The sequence below is a fragment of the Herpailurus yagouaroundi genome, unplaced genomic scaffold, assembly GCF_014898765.1.
Source record: "Herpailurus yagouaroundi ecotype Mexico unplaced genomic scaffold, PumYag 28, whole genome shotgun sequence".
In the NCBI taxonomy this organism is placed as follows: Eukaryota; Metazoa; Chordata; class Mammalia; order Carnivora; family Felidae; genus Herpailurus; species Herpailurus yagouaroundi.
In genome coordinates this window covers 135,616,734-135,632,177 of record NW_024412376.1, presented here as the reverse complement: position 1 = coordinate 135,632,177, position 15,444 = coordinate 135,616,734, and the positions used below count along the sequence as shown (strand labels likewise).

General features: G+C 41.5%; 1 protein-coding gene across 1 annotated transcript in view; it reads left to right on the top strand.

The window, feature by feature from the left end:
* KLB (klotho beta) overlaps positions 1 to 15,220 on the top strand; it is a 34,552-nt gene extending 19,332 nt beyond the window's left edge. Inside the window, 4 exon segments of the mRNA XM_040485495.1 lie at positions 1,822 to 2,332; positions 4,549 to 4,817; positions 10,614 to 11,757; positions 14,285 to 15,220. Coding sequence (XP_040341429.1) covers positions 1,822 to 2,332; positions 4,549 to 4,817; positions 10,614 to 11,757; positions 14,285 to 14,649 — 2,289 coding nt within the window. The 3' untranslated portion in view covers positions 14,650 to 15,220.
* The last annotated feature ends 224 nt before the right edge of the window (positions 15,221 to 15,444 follow it).

Sequence of the window (15,444 nt, the reverse complement as noted above, 5' to 3'; positions counted from 1 at the left end):
GCCCCCCCCCCCCAGTAATCCTCTGTCTGTTCTCCATATTTGAGTCTCTTATGTTTTGTCCCCCTTCCTGTCTTTATATTATTTTTGCTTCCCTTCCCTTATATTCATCTGTTCTGTGTCTTAAAGTCCTCATATGAATGAAGTCATGTATTTGTCTTTCTCTGACTAATTTCACTTAGCATAACACACTCTAGTTCCATCCACGTTGTTGCAAATGGCAAGATTTCATTCTTTTTGATTGCCGAATAATAATCCATTGTGTATATACCACATCTTCCTTATCAATTCATCCATCGATGGACATTTGGGCTCTTTCCATACTTTGGTTATTGTCGATAGTGCTGCTATAAACATTGGGGTGCATGTGTCCCTTCGAAACAGCACACCTGTATCCCTTGGATAAATACCTAGTAGTGCAATTGCTGGGTCATAGGGTAGTTCTATTTTTAATTTTCATAAATTCAATCTTATTTTCCCAATAATATTATTGGCTCCTGAGGGCACATTCCTGTGCCATACATTTCAGCCTTTCGAGGGGGGACAATCCAGGCATTAAGTAATTGCTAAGTAAGTACCTATTAAACAAGTGGAGGAGCACCTGGGTGGCTCAGTCAGTTGAGCATCTGACTCTTAATTTCTGGTCAGGTCATGATCTCACGGTTTGTGAGTTCGAGCCCTGCGTTGGGCTCTCGGCTGACTGCGTGGAGCCTGCTTGGGATTCTCTCCCTCTCTCTCTCTCTGCCCCTCCACCAACCCCCAACTCTCAAAATGAATAAATAAACTTAAAAAACAAAACAAAACCCAGCCTGGAAACCTATCATGAGGCTCTGTTATAAGAAAGCTCAACTGGAAATGTAAATTGTGGGAGAGCCAATAGTAACAACATGCATCTCTGGGCTGTACCTCCCAGATGCTCTATTCAATGCTACATATTTAATATATACATCAGCACAACATCTAACAGCTTTACAAAGGGTATTATTAGTATTAGTATTGTTATTAACTTCATTTTACAGGTGAGGATACTAAGAGATTTCAGAAAGCTTAAGTGAATTACCTAAAGCCACACAGTAAGTACCTAAACTTCAAGCCTAAGATGGCTGAGCCCAAAGCCCACATTCTTTCCACTAGTTTCCTGTTTTGTATAGTACCTATCACTCTTTAACAGTAACAGTAATAATAATAACTGTTATGTTATATTAATAATATTTTATAAAAGAATAGTTATGAAATAAAACTGTTATATTAATAATGTTATAAAAATAATAGTAATAATAATAATGGCTTATGTAGATGTTACTCTGTGCTACGCACTCTTCTAAAGTCCTTTACATATATTATTTCATTCAATCCCAACAACAAACCTAGGAGATGGGCTCTATTATTATCCATTTACAGAATTTTGAGAGTGCATTATCTTGGACTTATAAGTTAGGGCTAAAAGCAGATTCTGTAGAACGATGAAAGGTCACTTGTCTTTGTCTTTTTATGTAGAGGAAGAAACCCTACAATCCACATAATATCTCACCTGCACCCAGCCCCAAGAGGGCCCACGAAAGGAGTCAGGGAGAGGAGGAGAACGATGGAGCTTGGACCAGAGCTCTCTGCCTGCCCTTGGTAATCCTATAGGAGAGGCTGTAGGTTGGAAGCGCAGGAGAAACAGACAGAGAATAGACTTTGAGATCATCAGGGTTCCCTGACAGCTTTCCCCTGCATCACCCTGTGCTGCACTAATTTGTCAATGAAAAGACCTTCTACCAGCCAAGTTACAATCCTTGTGAGTAAGGACAGTAAAAATTAATAGTATTTTCTTCTTATTAGGCTCATTCTAAAGTTTGGCATAACTACAACGTAAATTTCCGCCCACATCAGAAAGGTTGGTTGTCAATCACATTGGGATCCCATTGGATTGAACCAAACAGATCAGAAGACATGATGGATATACTCAAGTGTCAACAATCCATGGTTTCAGTGCTCGGATGGTTTGCCAATCCTATCCATGGGGATGGAGACTACCCAGAGGTGATGAAAAAGAAGCTGCTCTCCATTCTACCCCTTTTCTCTGAAGCAGAGAAGAGTGAAGTGAGGGGCACAGCTGACTTCTTTGCCTTTTCCTTTGGACCCAACAATTTCAAGCCCCAGAACACCATGGCTAAAATGGGACAAAATGTGTCACTCAATTTAAGAGAAGTGCTGAACTGGATTAAACTGGAATATGGCAACCCCCGAGTCTTGATTGCTGAGAATGGCTGGTTCACAGACAGTCATGTGAAAACAGAAGATACCACAGCCATCTACATGATGAAGAATTTCATCAACCAGGTTCTTCAAGGTTGGTTGTACATTAACTCAATTTTTAAAACTTTTGAATACTAATCCTTACAGGATACTTAAAGTCATCTTCCAACATATGATTATTGTTGTTGGGCTTCCCCATTGTCTAATGTTGATAGAATTTTTAAATGTCACTCTCATGTCCTTTTTTCATAAAATTTTGAGAACAAAATAGTTTTAGACTGTAGATACATCCTAAATCGGTAACAAGGTGCTGTATCATTCTTTGTAAAAGAAGGCATGCTATAAGAGATACATCCAAAGTTTTTTGACAGTAGTAACTTGGTTTAAGATGTTGAAAGCTTTTCTTGAAACTGTGCTGTTTTTATTCTATTACATGACTAAATAGTAAAAAGGCCTGGAGACAAAGAATGAGCCATGAATGGCAAAGCTGAGTAATTTCTATGGCTCCTAGATAGTTCTCTGACCCCTAGTGACCCCTCATACCTTTTCCACTACTCAAGTAGTGACATCTACAGGTGACTATTGAAATAATGGAGCAGAAGATAAGCTCAAATTATGGTGGGTTTGTCCCCTTCAAAAATTGGTCTCCATTTCACCCAAACACAAAGAAATTCTTGGGGCGCCTGGGTGGCTCAGTCAGTCAAGCATCCGACTTCAGCTCAGGTCATGATGTCACAGCTCGTGGCTTCAAGCCCCACATCGGGCTCTGTATTGAGAGTTCAGAGCCTGGAGCCTGCTTCAGATTCTGTGTCTCTGTCTCTCTGCCTCTCTCCCAGTCGCTCTCTGTTTTCTCTCTCAAAAATAAATAAACATTAAAAAAAAAAAAAAGAAATTCTTAGTGGGTCTTTCTAAAAGTCTGTAGCTCTCTTTAGAAGTCATAAGCCTAAGGGTGCCTGGTTGGCTCAGTCAGTAGAGTGTGTGACTCTGGATCTCAGGGTCATAAGTTCCAGCGCCACGTTGGGGATAGAGTTAATAAACAAACAAACAAACAAACAAGAAGTCATAAGCCCAGAGGAAAATCCCAGGTTCTGCAAGAGAGTCTTCAGGGAGGGTCCTCTGGGAGAGCAAGACCTTGTTTCTCCAACCTGTGGGAAGGAGCAGCATGGAACAGAACCGTGCCCAGTCACAGGAATGTGCATATGGGGACCGCCAGAACAGAGGACTCTGCCTATAGGGCCTGAGCCAAATACCTACGATCGGGCAGAAGGGCTATACATTCCCTACATGTTACCATTCCATTTCCCCTGAGGACTGTACAACACCAAAGGGACTAGCACCAGGGCCTACCGAAATATATTTATCTCACTAGAATCTCTTGGCATGGATTTTCCACCTTTTAGGTAAAGAACGTCAGTGACAAAAACCCAACAATGCAGAAATGAGGCTCTTAAGAAAAAAAAAAGTTCATGATTGATTTGGATATTTGTTGCTTTTATTGCTGCTGTTGATTTCCATATTTCATTTTTGCCCAATTCCTAGAAGTTATTGAATCAGTTTCTTTTATTTTTTTTTTAAATTTTTAAGGGTTTTATTTTTGAGTAATCTCTACATCCACCGTGGGGCTTGAACTCAACAACCCCAAGATCCAGAGTCGCACACTCCACTGACTGAGCCAGCCAGATGCTCCTGAATCAGAGTTTTTAAAGCTAGAAAGGTCCTGAGAGATCATCTTTTCCCATCTTTTTTAACAAATGAGGAAACTGAGGTCAAGAAACTTGCCCCAGAGCACCCTCGCACCTCCTGCCCCTTGGCTGGTCAGTCCTTCTCTTACACCACTGTACTTGTTTTCTTCCTTAGATGCTCATTCACTTATGTTTATTCTCAAAGCTGATTTTTCAGTCCTTAAAGGGTAGCTACTTAGGAGATAGTTTCTCCACAAATGGGAACCAACCCAAGCTTGAAATGCAAAACTCTTGGTCACAAGCAGACATCTGCATTGGTCCCAAAGGGTTCTGGAAATTTCTATGCCTTCTGACACAGATTTGCATACTAAGTCTCAGGAATATTTTAAATTTGATTATTTCACTGTATCTTTCACTTGTTGTGGGAAGGGGGAGGACCATTCTGGATGAAAATAACTGCCACTTTTCCACTATAAACATAAATTTTCTATTTTCTATAATGAGCCTTTAAATTAGGGGGAAAAGTTGGTTTCACAATATGCTCCTGGCAACATGTCCCCCAGCATACTGTTAGTGAATCATAACCGTGAACCAGAGTGAACATCTCTGCTTTTCTTTCCCTGTGCAGCAATAAGGTTTGATGAAATACGAGTGTTTGGCTACACTGCCTGGTCTCTCCTGGATGGCTTTGAATGGCAGGATGCTTACACCACTCGCCGAGGATTATTTTATGTGGATTTTAATAGTAAACAAAAAGAAAGAAGGCCCAAGTCTTCGGCACATTACTATAAACAGATCGTACAAGAAAATGGTTTTACCTTAAAAGAGTCCACGCCAGATGTGCAGGGTCAGTTTCCCTGCGACTTTTCCTGGGGTGTCACTGAATCTGTCCTTAAGGTAAGCGGCTACTTACAAATTAACTATGAACTGGTGCAAACAGTACACAGTATTTTATTTCATTTACTCAGTGACAACTATCAGACAATATCAAATATGATTACTTGGAGGTGATGGAGGGGAGTTGCGGAAAGAGGAAGGAAAATGAGGAGAATTGATGCTTACTGAGAGCCTCTCATGTGCCAGAACTTCTCCTTGGTGATGGAGATGAAAAGGCTGCCCTCAAGGAGTATACAGTCTAGAGGGAATTTACAGTTGCTTTTGAAGGAGGCATTGGTCAGTAGTGTCAAAGTTATAAGAAAAAGCTTTTTATAGATTTTGTTTGCCAAAAGCAAATTATTAGTGGCTCTTTATTCAAGTGGTTCCTGTTATCTGATAGATTTGAATAATTTGCCTTATGAGGTCTCTGTATCCCAGTGGAGCCTCTCATGTCTCATTCTTCACCTTCATCAGATTATTTGCTTAAATGCCACCTTCTCGGGGCGCCTGGGTGGCTCAGTCGGTTGAGCCGCCGACTTGGGCTCAGGTCATGATCTTGCGGTCCGTGAGTTCGAGCCCCGCGTCAGGCTCTGTGCTGACAGCTCAGAGCCTGGAGCCTGTTTCAGATTCTGTGTCTCCCTCTCACTGACCCTCCCTTGTTCATGCTCTGTCTCTCTCTGTCTCAAAAATAAAATAAAACGTTAAAAAAAAAAGATTAAAAAAAATAAATAAATGCCACCTTCTCAATAAGGCTTTGCTCCACTCCAAAAAGTCACTATCTCCTCAATTCCCCTTCTTTTTCTTCTGTGAATCCTATTCATCACTAACATACCACTATGTACTTTACACATTTTTCTTTTTACCCCTAGCTTTATTGAGATACAATTGACATACAACATTGTGTAAGTGTAAGGTGTACAACATGTTGATTTGATACATTTATATATTGCAAAATGCTACCATAACAAAATTCCCATTTCTTTTTGTGGGGAGAACACTTAATATCTATTCTCTTAGCAACTTTAAAGTATATATAATACAGTATCATTAGCTACAATCACTATGCTGTACATCAGATCCTCAGAACTTGTTAATATTATCACTGGAAGTTTGTATCCTTTGACCAGTATCTCTCCATTTATCCCACCCCCTAGCCCCTGGTAACTACTTTATGCATTTTTCTCATTTTTTAAATTTTTTTAGTTTATTTATTTATGTTTATTTTTTAGAGAGAAAGAGAGAGAGAGTGAACAAGGGAGGGAGGGCCGGAAGAGGGAAACAGAGAACCCGAAGCAAGTTCTAGGCTCTGAGCTGTCAGCACAGAGCCAGATGCGGGGCTTGAACTCACAAACCGTGAGATCATGACCCAAGCTGAAGTCAGACACTTAACCGACTGAGCCACCAGGAGCCCCTAGTTTATTTATTTTTTTTGAGAGAGAGTGTGCACAAGAGGCGGGAGGGCAGAGAGAGAGGATGAGAGAGAAAATCCCAAGCAAGCTCCAGGCTGTCAGCACAGAGCCTAATGAGGGGCTCGATCCCATGAACCATGAGATCATGACGTGATCGGAAATTGAGTCAGATGCTTAACTGACTGAGTCCCTATACATTTTTCTTATTTATCACGCCTTCCCCCTACTAGAATGCAAGCTTTCTCCACACAAGGGTGGAGATGTTTGAGGCTTTGCTGCCTGCTGTGTGCCTTACTAGGGCAGTGTCAGGTACACGGCCAGTGCTCAATGCAAGGTCAACTTTTAGAGCGAGATGAGACCTTAGAGACCTATTCCAAATCCTTCATTTTACGGATTAAGAAAGTGAGACCCATCAGTTCATAACTGAGACCTAAGTGACTTGCCCAAGGTAACACAAATAGGCAGAACTATAACAGGCAACTCTCAAGCACCCATATTTGCAGTGCTCTTTTCAAAATAATAGCAACTATTTTTTAAACACTTATTATGTGCCAAGCATGTAGCTGTTGTATGTATGCACGTTCTCTCTATTAAATCTTAAAAACTCTAATTTTACAAGCAAGGAAACTGAGGCTTAGGGAGGTTATGTAACTCATTCAGGTTACAAAGATCTGTTTCATGACACCACGCTGTAAGATCTCACAATACCACACTATGGCCTGTATTCTAGAAGCATATGGAAAGACAACAAGATGTACAAGGGATGGGACGAGACAAAATGGCTCAAACCATGAGTGAACAAAGTTCACAGGTCATGAATATCAACCCCTGTTGATACTTAAACATGACTTAGTAAATGCTCAGAGATACTAAAGGGGGGAAAGATATAGAGTAACTTAAATACAGGACTGACTCATCTTCCACTTGTGCCCCTATGGAGCCAAGTACTTACCCAATTCCTATTTCCTACACACGGCAAAGGCACGCCATCTTTTCCCTATCATTTCAAATGGGTTTATATTTTCTATAATTCCATACCCGCAAAGAAAGATCCCAAGAGACAAGAGTTCCGGCCTGCACATGACCCAAACTGTAAGTTTCTGTTTCATCTGAAGACCCACCTATACCCCTGTGATTGACACTGTGAATGTCTACCCCATCTAGGGACCCTACTCCTACTCCTAGGAGCGAAAGTGAGTCACTTAGGTCAGGGGAAAGCAATTCTGGGATCAACTACGTCTGGGTTTCATGCTTACCCCTGGAGCCTGGTAGACATCGATCTTCCTTGAACTTGGACTAAGAATGAGGATAAATTGTTTGCCAAGGAAAATTAGGGTGCTTTTTGAAAAATCAGCCAGAGGATTATGAATAGATGCCAAAAAAAAACCCTAAATGTCCTCTATACGAAGACTGACAAAATGAAAGTAACATTTTAAAAATATTAGTATGCCTACCTACAAATATCCCTATCTTACTTTCCCCCTGCCTCTCAGCATTCTTTTCTCCTCCAACATATTTTTTTTTAAGTTTCTTTATTTTGAGAGAGAGAGAAAGAGAGAGCACGCATAGGGGCGTGGGGAGGGGCAGAGAGAGAATCCCAAGCAGGATCTGCACTGTCAGCCCAGAGCCCATGAACCATGAGACCATGACATGAGCTGAAACCGAGTTGGGTGCTCAACTGACTGAGCTACCCAGGCACCTCCGACATTTTGTTCTGAAATATTTCAAACTAGTACAATAAACACCCATATTCCCTTCATCGAAATTGACCAATTGTTAACATTTTGCCACATTTGCTTTATGCTTTATAAAGTGTTTGTTTGATAAACAAAATGAAAAGTTGCAGATGTCATTACAATTCACCCCAAAATATATCTATCCAAATGTGTCTCCTAAAAATAAGAACATTCTCCTATATTATTATATTATCATACCCATAAGATTTAATATTGATTCAATATCATCACATTCCATATTCAAATTATCTTAAATCTTCCAAAAATGTCCTTTTTGGTTTAAAAAATGTTTTTGGATCAAGAATACAAACAAGGATGTCATTCATCTTTAGCCTCCTTTAAATTCAGAATAATTCCCCCAAGTTCATGGTATTGACAGTTTTGAAGAGTCCAAACCAATTGATTGTAGAATGTCTCATGTTCTGGTTTTCTTTGTTTCTTTGTTGGATTCAATAAACTTCTGGAATGATACTATGTAGATGAGGTTCAATATATATCACATCAGGAAGCACATGATGTCATTGTCTCATTATGAAAGATGTTAATGTGTGGAAGTAGTAGTTACCAGATTTCTTGATTAAGGTAGCATTTGCCAGGTCTCTTAATTGAAAGGTAACTTTTCCATTTGTAATTAGAAAGTAATCTGCTGATGACACTTTGAGACTGTATACATATCCTGCTTCCTAACAATATGTCACTAATGGTCTTAATATTGATTCATAAACTTCACCTGAATTATTACCTTGTAGATTGCAAAATGGCAAATTTTTAATTATATTATTCCTTCAACATATATTGGGTAGTTCTCTTAACTTCAGTGCATTATAATTCATTACTGCCAATGTTTCATCAGTCATTTTGATGCTCAAAATATCTTACTCAAAGTAGCCAATAGGACTCCTTCAAACCGCTCCTGTGTCTTTTTGACATTTCCCTTTCAGTTTTTAAGCACATCCTTATTTTTCTGGCATTAGATGTACCAGCATCACCTCATTCTTTTCCTACCGCAGACTGGAAGAAGCCATTCTCCAAGGAGCCCAGGATCCTTTTAGTGGAGAACAGAATTTTAGAAACAAGCTCTTGGGAGCTAGGGTTGAAATCAGGGTTCACCATCTCTAATGAGATCTCTTAGCAGATTAATCACACCCACTTGCTAAAACTAATGCTTTTTGGAGATTTTTAAAAGACACATTTTCATTGGCTCTTGCCTTATTTCAGAGCAAGATTGCTCTTTGTAAACACCTTTTCAATATTGATGCTCTGAGGTTTCCAAACACTGAGACTGTCAATCTAAGCTAGAAGGATTGTACTCAAATAATTATATACACATTTAACTTCATGCTCACATGATCAATGTTCTCTCAGTTTAATGTTCTAGATAACTGGTTGACAGATGGTAAGTGGGCAGCGTTATGGTTTTGTAATTAGACTATGAAGGATGACACACAAGAAAACAATTAGAGGGAAAATATTTACCAAAGGTTAATTATCATTTTTTTTCTGGGTGCATTTAAACTCAGCTAAAGGAAGAAAAGGTATTTTAACACAAATACAGAACTTTTATTTTTTCCTATTAATTCTGAATTTGGAGATGTTTTTCTTAAGCCTTTTTATTTTTAATTTATACTCAAGGGCCTAGCAGGCAATTATTGCAACCATGGAAAACTAAACCCAAGTCATGACTACCTTAGGTTTATAGATTGCTTTAGAGTTGACAGAGTGCTCTGCCAGAGTCATTGGCTCATTACAGCACATCTGTGGGGTGGGTGACATTGCTCTGTCACTATCCAGAGTTGCCAAGCCCAAGTTTCAAAGAGGGAGAATGAGGACCGGCGTCCAGGACTATCTCCTTGGTGGAGGGGCAGGGTATGACACACCATCAGATCCAAGAGTCAATTTGGGAGTTTCTGGGGGATATTTTCCTGTTTTCCCCAGTCATAATCCAAGTATCTTGCATAAAGAGGGTATTCAGTATTCTCCTGTTGGATGAATAAATGCCATGTTCTCACAGACACATGGGTAGGGACAACATAATGATGCATATGTGATATCACTTGGACTTTTCAAATATAAGGTGCTAGAAAATTGCATTCAGCAAATGCAAGGGCCATTCCCTATGCCATCCCACTAGCCTCTTGTAGGAACTATGGCTGGGTTAACCAGCCACCTTTGACTCCAAGTGCCAAACTCAGTGAAATCCTCTACAACTGGAATTTTAACTTTGCCGTCAACTTATGGCAGAGTTTGGAAGGTCCATCTTTCATGATTCCTTTTAACCGAAGGTACCAACCCAAATTTCCCAATGCACTTGAACAGAATCATGAGAGACCCCTCTGTATAACTTGAGTTTTTAGGACAAGAAAGGAGTTTCTCAGTATTTTCTGAAAAACAACTTGTTATCCAAGCCAAGCCCTAGGTGTGTTTCTTTCCCTGTTTTCTGGTCTCCCTGGGAGATTTCAAGAGCTAGAAGAGAGGATGATCCATCCAGGCCTCTTCTATCACCAGGAGAACTAGAAGAACATTCAGATCGTTATGAAGAGGCTACATGCTTTGTTTATGTTCTATGTTGTCAGTGAGAGGCAGAATAAGACCCCCCTTCTTCCTCTTAAACCATGTATGCTAAGAGCCTATCTGCCAGGGTGTGCCTTACTTCGATGTGCTTGTTTTCACAGCCCAAGGCAGTGGCTTCCTCCCCACAGTTCAGCGACCCTCACCTGTATGTGTGGAATGTGACAGGCAACAGACTGTTGCACCGTGTGGAAGGAGTGAGGCTGAAAACACGGCCAGCCCAATGCACAGATTTTGTCAGCATCAAAAGACAACTCGAGATGTTGGCAAGAATGAAGGTCACTCACTACAGGTTTGCTCTGGACTGGCCCTCAATCCTTCCCACCGGCAACCTGTCCGTGGTTAACCGACAAGCTCTGAGGTACTACAGGTGCGTGGTCAGTGAGGGGCTGAAGCTCAACATCTCCCCAATGGTCACGTTGTACTATCCGACTCACGCCCACCTGGGTCTCCCCACACCCCTGCTGCACAGCGGGGGATGGCTGAACCCGTCCACAGTCCAGGCCTTCCAGGACTACGCCGGGCTGTGCTTCCAGGAGCTGGGGGACCTGGTGAGGCTCTGGATCACCATCAACGAGCCCAACAGGCTGAGTGACATCTACAGCCACACTAGCAACGACACCTACCGGGCAGCCCACAACCTGCTGATTGCCCACGCCCTGGTCTGGCACCTCTACGACCGGCGGTACAGGTCTGCGCAGCACGGGGCCGTGTCGCTGTCTCTGCACTCGGATTGGGCGGAACCCGCCAACCCCTACGCCGACTCGCACTGGCAGGCCGCCGAGCGCTTCCTGCAGTTCGAAATCGCCTGGTTCGCAGAACCCCTCTTCAAGACCGGGGACTACCCGCTGGCCATGAGGGAGTACATCGCCTTCAAGAACAGGCAGGGGCTCTCGCGCTCCGCGTTGCCTCGGTTCACGGAGGAGGAGAGGAGGCTGGTCAAGGGCGCCGCGGACTTCTACGCGCTGAACCACTTCACCACCTGGTTCGTGATGCACGCGCGCCAGAACGGCAGCCGCTACGACGCGGACAGGGACGTCCAGTTTCTGCAGGACATCACCTGCCTGAGCTCGCCCAGCCGCCTGGCTGTCCTGCCCTGGGGGGAGCGCAAGGTGCTGAGGTGGATCCAGAAGAACTATGGAGACGTGGATGTTTACATCACGGCCAATGGCATCGATGACCAGTCTCTGGAGAATGATGAACTCCGACAATACTACTTAGAGAAGTACATTCAGGAGGCTCTGAAAGGTGAGGTGCGGGGCCATATCAGGTACAGTGAAATAGGACATTACCAGCTAATGTGAACGAAAGATTGAGGGGAGAAGGCGCATTAATGACAATGCCAGCTCATTAGGGAAAGTTTGGCAAGGATAGAAAAGCATTTTTTTAAAAATCAAAAACAATGACAACCCATAGGGGCGCCTGGGTGCCTCGGTTGGTTAAACGTCTGACTTTGGCTCAGGTCATGATCTCACTTTGGTGAGTTCGAGCCCCACATGCGGGACTCCAGAGGAACAGAGAGAGAATCTTAAGCAGACTCCATGCTCAAGCTTGCCACCACCCTGAGATCATGACCTCAGCAGAAATCCAGAGTCTGATGCTCTGGATCAGACAGCCACCCAGGCAGCCCTGTGGGTTTTTTTTTTTTTTTTTTTTAATACTAAAAAGTAGGTATCTTTGAATACAAATCTGTGTCTTCATTCCTAATTATCTCCCTAAGGACTGCCCACTATGGAATTATTGGGTCAAATGTTATAAAGGCATTTTCTATCCCCCCTCCCCTAGTAAGCTATTTTTTTTAATACTGTAAAAAATTTTCCTCAATTTTATCTATTTTGATAGGACCAAACAACAGTGTTTGAGAGTCTTTATCTCCTACTCTTTCCAGCATTTGCTATCATTTTTAAATATTAAATATTCATGATAGATTTGTTGAAGCAGCAAAAAGAACCCAGAAATATGTTTACTGAGCACCAAATATGGGCAGAAACTGTTCTAGGCACCATATCAGCATTCACCAAAATAAAGACTACTGTCCTCATGAAGGCTGTATTTTTGTGGGATGAGAATCAGCAGATAAGATACAGAGTGTCAGAAGCAAAAAGTTCTATGAGAAAACACAGCAGGGAAGAGGGTGCCCAGGAGTGGGGTTTAGGAGTGGTTACAATTCTAAAGCGTAATTAGGGAAGTCTTCAAAGACCTGGAGGAACAAGGCAGCAAACCTGTGCAGTTATCTGTTAAGTGTTCCAGGTGAGAGAACAGCAAATGCAAAAATCCCAATGTGGGAGCATGCCTGGGCTGTTTGAGGTTCAGGAAGGTTGAAGAATGAGTAAGGGAGTAAAGCAATCAAAGATGAGGTCAAGGAAGTAGAAGAGGCATTAGTAAACCATCATTAAGAACTGCAGCTCTTACTGTGAGAGACAGGCTATTTAAGGTTTTAAACAGCAGGGAAACATGATCTAAGTCTTTAAAAAACACTCTGGCTACTCTTTTTTACAGTGAATACACTATAAAGGAGCAACAACAGAATCAGGGAGGGTTGGAGTCTAAGTAAGAAATAATGGGGGGTTGGATTAGCTTATAGAGTAGAGATAGTGAGAAGTGGCTAGCTTCTGGACTGATTTTGAAGGTAAAGTCATCAGGCTTGGATGGAGAGTGTTAGAAGAGTGAAGAATGAAATCTGTTTTGGTTTGAGCAACTAAAGGGTGAGCGGCCATTTACCAGGTCAGGGAGACTGGCAACAGGTTTTTGGAGAGTTGTTTGGTGTTGCACAGGTTAAAGTTTGAGACGTCTATTAATCAGTCAATTAGAGATGTCACATAGGCTAACTGGAGTCTCAGGTTCAGGTCTGGGGCTGAGATACAAACTTGGGAGTTAAGACCAAGAATGGGATTTAGAAACAGTAAGGCTGGATGGTATCACTAAGGGAGCAAGCGTAGAGGACTGAGCCCTGGGACAGACACTTCAATATTCAGACGTCAGAGAGATGAGAAACCAATGAATAGGGTGAGTAGGAGGCCAGTGCTTTTCACTAGAGGGTGTGCAATCAAGGATATTTTTGCATAAGATACTAAAAGTTATAGCATGTTTATATGGAAATGAACCAATAGTGAGGGGAAATGTGAGAGAAGAGGAGAACAGATGGAGATGTCCTTGAGTAAATCAGAGAATAAACTTAGTGTATAAGAGTCAGCCTCTTCCAGGAGCATGGACAGGACATCCACAGCAACAGAAGTATGGTAGTAGGTGGATAGATAGGATTGTGGGAGTTTGAAGAATTCTCCTGTGAGTATGTTTTTCAGTAAAATAGGAAGGAAGGTTATCCCTTCAAAGCAAGGACAGAGGTGCTATATGTTTGAGGAGGGAGAGGTGTTAAACAGCCAAGCAAGTGACTAGGGGAAACCAAGTATGGTTATTGGGCCGCACCAAGGACGTGTTGGAGACCTGAAACCAGCCAAATAGGTAAGACTTTTGTGCTTATGATCAACTGAACAGTGTAAGTCCTGTTCCACCTTCATGGCTCCAATTCATAAATGCGCTTCTGTGCTCTGCTCCCAGTTCTTATATTATGGATCAAAGTTTTACTTCAAATGTTTAAAAACTTATACATATTTTTAGAATTACACATATTTTCACTTTTACCAATCATGAATGTCAAAAAACCCTTTAAAGACAATCACTACTTTTTAATGGGTATGACTTTATTTCAATGGAAACTAAATTCTTAGATACTTTATAGTCAATGTGATTAATGTTCATTTCTGATATTTTTCAGCACAACTGATTGATAAAGTCAAAATCAAAGGCTATTATGCATTCAAACTGACTGAAGAAAAATCTAAACCCAGATTTGGATTCTTCACATCTGAATTCAAAGCTAAATCCTCAGTTCAGCTTTACAACAAACTGATCAGCAACAGTGGCTTCCCTTCTGACATCACTAGTCCTAGATGCAGTCAGACTCCAAGAAACACAGAGTGCATTGTCTGCTTATTTCTTGTGCAAAAGAAACCACTGATATTCTTTGGTTGTTGCTTCTTCTCCACCCTGGTTCTACTTTTATCAATTACTATTTTTCATAAGCGGAAGAGAAAAAAAATTTGGAAAGCAAAGAACTTACAGCACATACCACTAAAGTAAGGACACAGAGAGGTCTTAGTGAAACTGATCCTATTTCTGTCTGTATGAAAGTTTAAAAAATTCACTCCGGTTCCGTATACTGATAACTTACAGAATTACCTATATTGTAGAAAGACAATTTGAAATACTAGTGGTAACCAAGTGATGACAATCGAGGTCTCTGTTGTGTGGTTCAAATGAATTTTCCCTTAAGGTGTGGACATCAGTGAATTCAGTTCTTGGATCTGAAGGTAAAGGCTTTACCCAGACAGTAAGCTAGGATTATCTGATACACTGCTTCATGAAGTTTGATGAGCTGTTTTCTATCATTCTTCTCTAAATACCAATAGCTACATTTAACAAATTATATTGAAAAAAGTACAACTTTGGTTAGACTCCACAACAGAAAACTTAAAACTCTTAACACTGGATAATCAGTGATTATTCTGTCACTTCTAAGGAGGTGCTTTTCCTCTTTAGAAAACACACAATAGGATTAGTGTTCATTTATCATCAGCTACAGCATAGACTGTTAAGCCCACTGATCCTAGTTTTCAATAGTAATAAAAGTTATCATTTATAAAATATAGGATTTTGTGGTCTCTCCTTGCACCAGATCCAAGTTTTAAAAAACAACTTTCAGGGGCGCCTGGGTGGCGCAGTCGGTTAAGCGTCCGACTTCAGCCAGGTCACGATCTCACGGTCCCTGAGTTCCAGCCCCGCGTCAGGCTCTGGGCTGATGGCTCGGAGCCTGGAGCCTGTTTCTGATTCTGTGTCTCCCTCTCTCTCTGCCCCTCCCCCGTTCATGCTCTGTCT